Source organism: Anopheles stephensi, chromosome 2 (assembly GCF_013141755.1).
Source record: "Anopheles stephensi strain Indian chromosome 2, UCI_ANSTEP_V1.0, whole genome shotgun sequence".
NCBI classification, from domain to species: Eukaryota; Metazoa; Arthropoda; class Insecta; order Diptera; family Culicidae; genus Anopheles; species Anopheles stephensi.
This window is the reverse complement of record NC_050202.1, coordinates 68189153-68194689: the sequence shown is the minus strand read 5'-3', so window position 1 is coordinate 68194689 and position 5537 is coordinate 68189153. Positions and strand designations below refer to the sequence as shown.

At 48.2% G+C, this 5537-nt stretch overlaps 1 protein-coding gene across 1 annotated transcript; it reads right to left on the bottom strand.

The window, feature by feature from the left end:
- Window positions 1–1027: 1027 nt before the first annotated feature.
- LOC118504456 lies at window positions 1028–4968 on the bottom strand. The gene is made up of 2 exons (XM_036038951.1): window positions 4276–4968; window positions 1028–3621 (listed from the first exon to the last, which is right to left on the bottom strand). Exons 1-2 carry the CDS (start codon window positions 4963–4965, stop codon window positions 1255–1257), a joined length of 3057 nt encoding a protein of 1018 aa, XP_035894844.1. The 5' UTR covers window positions 4966–4968; the 3' UTR covers window positions 1028–1254.
- Between the last annotated feature and the right edge of the window lie 569 nt (window positions 4969–5537).

The following is a 5537-nucleotide window of genomic DNA, read 5'->3' as shown; positions in this document are numbered from 1 at the left end:
TGCAATTTAAATTTCCGGCCAGAAACTTTAACATTTGACAGTATGTTTTTACTATACCTGTAATGATGCATGCGTGAGTGAACATCTTCGGCCGGTTTTTCGTTTCGTTCAACGAGAAGCGGAGACAGATGAAGATACGCTGTTCCCCGTAAAAAGGGGTAGTCGAAACCTGTCGGAATCAAAGCACGTGTACAAATAGAAGCATCAAAATGGCACGAAAGCCGTACCGCCTTCTACATTTCATACCCGGCACGACAAACATTGCCGCTTACTGTCGCTTACGATGGATGACGGCACAGCTGTAGTCGTCGAAAGTTTTTCTTTTCTCTCTCGCCAGAAAGCATAAAGGTAAACAGTCAAAGGAAGCGTATCGATGTCGAACAAGTTTCTCAACCGGATAGTTCCGGATCACTGGATAAGCATACATCTACGTCCATGCTGCCGCGGTGAAGTTGTAAAGGTGTATCGGGGACGACAACAGCTTGCGAAAAATTGTAAGAAAGAGGGCTGGTTGTACCCGATACCTTGCCAGTTCGTGTACGCCATGTAATTCTGGGTGCGCAGTGCAACTTTAAATGGTCGAACTAAGAAATTGGTAAAGGCTAGCGGATTTTTTGAAATAAAAAATAAGAAAAATTGATTAAATGAAATTAAGGTAAAGAATCATTTTTTAACGCTATTGGAGTAGACATTGTGTTGTTTTCAATATAGCGTGATGAAAATTAATCTAAGCTCACGTACGCTCTTTACTGCATGCACAGCCAGTCAAAGATATTTTTGTTTTCAAATTCCTTATTTGATATACTAAATCGTACATTGTCTTTATAGTGATTGTATAAATTACACCGGTCGTGAAGGGAGGAAACTTGTGATATTTGGGAATTTCTAAAACTGGAGCGGATAATTGAATATGTGTTATGCGTTTGGAAGTTGCTTTTGTAATGTTTATTCAACCGTCAGATTTGTACATAATTCAATTACTCTAGTTCACTTTTCTTACATTGGCGTCTGGTTTATACTCTCTGCTCGTAGTGTTGTCAAGTGTTGTTTATTTTTCATGCAATAACAATTCAAAATATTTTCATGCAAATTAATTAATTATACTAATTATCCAAATTCAACATTCCGGCCACCAAAAGAGAATTCTTTTAAATGCATGAAACTATGTGATCGACGTGTAAACTTAACTTGACTTGACGCTCCAAATGTCAACAACTGTTGTTTACTATTTCCCACGTGTATCCTTCTTCCGCTCTAACCTCTCTGTTCGATTGGATTGGGTAGTAACGCGATTCTGCTGACGGCTCGAACAATTTCTTTTCCTGTGCCCACTCGTAAAGTTACTACTCTCACTACACCGTCCTTTCCTGGGTGCAAAGCTGTTATTCGCCCTTTTGGCCAAACTGCAGGTGGGGTATTGTCTTCTTTCACGATCACTAATTGGTTCACTTCTAGCTTCACCGGTGTATTGTTCGCGTGCTTTGCCCTGGCCTGTAGCTGCTGTAGATATTCTGGGTACCACCGTGCCCAAATCTCTTGCATCTGCCTTTGCACTAATTGGTACTCCTTCAAACGGTTCGGAGAAATCTTGCTAAGATCTACTTGTGGTACCGCCTGCATGCTACTCCCTATCAAGAAATGGCCCGGGGTTAGTGCTTCCAAATCTGTTGGCTCATCTGATATTGGTATCAATGGACGCGAATTTAAACAAAGCTCAACTTGTGCCAGAAGGGTAAGCATATTTTCTTGCGTCACACTTCTAACTCCTATCGTCTTTAACAGATGCCTTTTAGCGGACTTAACTGCCGCTTCCCAAAGTCCTCCAAAATGAGGCGCACGCGGGGGGATAAACTTCCATACCAGTTCGTTCTCTGCGCACCAATCAAAGATCGCTCTCCTATCACCCTCATCGATTTTCAGCATCCTATAGATGCGATGCAACTCGTGTGCCGCGCCCTTGAACGTCGTTGCATTGTCCGAATGCAATTCGGCTACTTTACCACGTCTCGCGACAAAGCGACGTAGTGCTGATAGGAAAGCAGTCGATGTGAGATCACTCACCAGCTCGATATGGACTGCCCTTGTCGCGAAACATACGAATATCGCGATGTATGCCTTCGTTGGGCTTCGGTTGCGGACGGTCGACTTTAACAAAAACGGCCCACAGTAGTCGACGCCGCTGACGGCAAACGGTCGCGTTGGTGTCACTCGTGACTTAGGCAAATCAGCTACCGCCTGTTTCACCAGCGTTGGCTTGTTCCGAAAGCATGTGTGGCATCGATGGTACACGCTCTTTGCTAAGTTTCGGCCCCCAATCAACCAAAACTTCTGCCGGATTGTTGCTAACATGAATTGTGGCCCCGCGTGCATCTTTTGATGATGAGTGTTCTCGACCAGTAGTGTCGACAGCCGATGTGATGCAGCGAGGACAATCGGATGTTTGGTTGACTCTGGTATGTTGGCGTTACCAAGCCGGCCACCGACGCGTAACACACCCTTTGGGTCGAGGTATGGAGACAACCACTTTAGTCTCGACCTTCCGCTCACCAGCTTTCCTCGTTTCAGGTCGTCCATCTCCTCCGCAAACGAATCATGTTGTGCCCGTTGACACAACCTCAGTTCCGCATCCTGCAACTCCGCCGCTGTAAGCGGTGGAACGGAACTCAATAGCGTCTTCATGTCCGTATTCCGCTTGACGCTGTTGATCGACGTTGACTTGCTCGCCCTGAGGTTGGAGAGGATTCGCAAGCAATAAGCAACAACCCTTCGCAACTTGCCGTACGAGGAATAACGTGCGAAAAGTGTGTTGCTAAAGTCACACGTCGTAGAGGTGATGACTATTTTGGACACCGCTAACCGCTCCTCGATGTCCGTCTCGTTCTCTTTCGCGAGTACTGGTTCCACCGGCCACTCTTCCTGTCCGTAGGACAACCAACGTGGCCCCTGCCACCATCGCTCGCACTGCAGTAACTCTTCGGGCCTCAACCCGCGCGATATATCATCCGCCGGGTTATCGCTACCAGGAACATGACGCCAGCATGAAATTCGGGTCTCCTCTTGTATTTGCGCCACCCTGTTGGCGACGAACGGCTTCCATCGACGAGGTGATGATTTGAGCCAATGCATGACGGTCATGGAATCTGTCCAACAGATAACCGTCGACGATGAAACGTTGAGTGCTCGAATCACCTTCTGGAACAGGTGTACTGCTAGCCGTGCTGCACACAGTTCTAATCTGGCGATGGAATGTGTGTTTGAGAGGGACACCACCTTGGACTTAGCCGCTAGCAATCTAACCGTAGAGCCCCGTGTCGAATCCGAGCGTACGTAACAACATGCTCCATAGGCTCCTTGAGATGCATCCGCGAAGAGATGCAGCTGCAGCCTTTCCGGATTGCTATGTGCCACCAATCGAGGTACTCGCAGTTCGCGTAACACATAGAGCGTTGAGTGGAACCTCCTCCACTCTTCCTGAATCTCCGCTGGTAGCGGACGATTCCAGTCCAGCGTCTTCCCCTCGTGCTTCAATCCCCATAGGCGTTGCAGGAACATCTTGGCGAGTATCACCGTTGGTCCCAACAGACCAAGAGGATCGAAGATTCTGGCCGTGTATGATAACACCAGGCATCGTGTCAGCTCTTCTGCAGGGGTTGGCAAATCCACCCGAAACCGAAACATATCGTTGGATGGTTCCCAAACCAAGCCCAGTGTTGAGACTGCTTGGTCTTCTTGCCAGTCTAGAACTGATTTGATGGCCAAATCGGCGCTTGGAACACCATCAAGCGCAGCCGGTATGTTCGACGCCCATTTCTTTAGTGAGAAGCCCGCTGATTCCAACATCGATGATATCTGTTTACGTGTTTCGATGGCTTCTGAAACACTTGCTGCACCAGTCAGCAAGTCATCCACATAAAAATCATGCAGAACCGGGTCTACGGCTTTGGGGTACTCCTGTTTGTTGTCATGCGCGATTTGTTGCAACGTACGAGTGGCCAAGAACGGAGCTGATGCAGTACCGTAGGTCACCGTTTGTAGCTCATACGTTGCTATTGGTTCGGTTGAACGTTCCCGATATCGAATGCGTAGCAGTTTTCGATCTTTATCATAATGCAGGATCTGCCTGTACATCTTCTCCACGTCTGCCACTAATGCGACAGAATGCTTCCTGAATCGCAAGATGATTGTGAGCAGATCATCTTGTACCGTTGGGCCAATGAGTAAGGTGTCGTTCAAGGAGTAGCCCGATGTTGTTTTGCAGGATGCATCGAAAACAACACGAACCTTGGTTGAAGAACTCGACTCCTTAATCACGGCATGATGAGGGATGTAGCAGTGCGGCTCACTATCGTCGACAGGTTCGGTGAGTTTCACCATGTGTCCCAACTGCTCGTATTCTACCATGAACCTTTTATACTCCTTTTCCATTACAGGATTGGCCTTTAGCCGCCGTTCAACTCCCAACAAACGCCGATCTGCTATATCCCTTGACAAACCCAGGACTTTCTCCGGTTTGGCATTTCGCGGCAACGACACGACATAGCGACCTTGAGCATTTCGCGTAGTCGTGGAAGCATAATACTTGTCACACAGGTCTTCTTCCAAAGACAACGCAGGGCCTTCTAAAATGCTCTCAGCCTCCCAGAACCGTTGTAGCGAAGCTGCAATGTCACCTTCATTGGTTGCCAGGTGACACAACCGCAAATTGGGCCCAGAACAACGGGAAGTATTCCCAGAGATCGCCCATCCAAACGGTGTCTCCAACAACCATGGTTTTCCTTCGCCCAGTGACCGCTTCCTTCCAGTATGTAGTTCCCAAAATGTATCACCGCCAATAACCACATCTACCTTTCCGGGGACGTGGAAAGTAGGATCAGCCAATTTTATATTCGGGAGGAACCACGACTCTACGTTTATCGGTGTGGTTGGAAGATCTGCCGACGGAGTCTTTAGTACAAGAAATTCCATTGTTGTAGAGAAGTCAGCCCCTTTCGATTGAACGGCCGCTGTAATGGAACCCTTGACGTGCTGCATGTGTTGCCCTATACCAGATATGGCAACGTCTACCTTTGACAACGGTGTTAGCAATCGCTGCGCCATGGTTTCGGAAACGAAATTGCACATCGATCCCGAATCGAGAAGTGCCCGCGCATCATACGTGTTGCCGTGATCATCCACGAGCTGGAGAAGGACCGTTTCCAGAAGAACCATTTCCTCATCGGATTGCGCAGCCATGGTCACCGCTGAATTCACATGTAGTAGTGAATGGTGTCGTGCCTTGCACGTAGTGCACCGGTACGACGAGCGGCAATCCCTCACTTGGTGATGACGATTCAGGCAATTCCAACACAGCCGTTCTCGTGTTGCGATTTCCCGCCGTTGGGGTACGTCCTTATTTGCGAATTCCGGACAAGCCCGCAAATGGTGAGCCTCCGTGCAACCAAAAATGCACGGTGGTTGTGGTGGCTGTGGCGCTGACATATGCGGTATTGCTCTTCCTGCCGTCGCTGTGTTACCCACCAACCTTGGTCTATGTTCGA

What these genes read in the sequence shown, in the direction of transcription:
- LOC118504456 (XM_036038951.1), bottom strand. Translation starts at nt 4,965, where the DNA reads ATGGAATTTCTTGTACTAAAGACTCCGTCGGCAGATCTTCCAACCACA. An exon ending in GTTCTTCAACCAAGGTTCGT is followed by an intron (nt 3,622 to 4,275) that starts GTTGTTTTCGAT and finishes ACACGATGCCTG; the next exon opens with GTGTTATCATACACGGCCAG.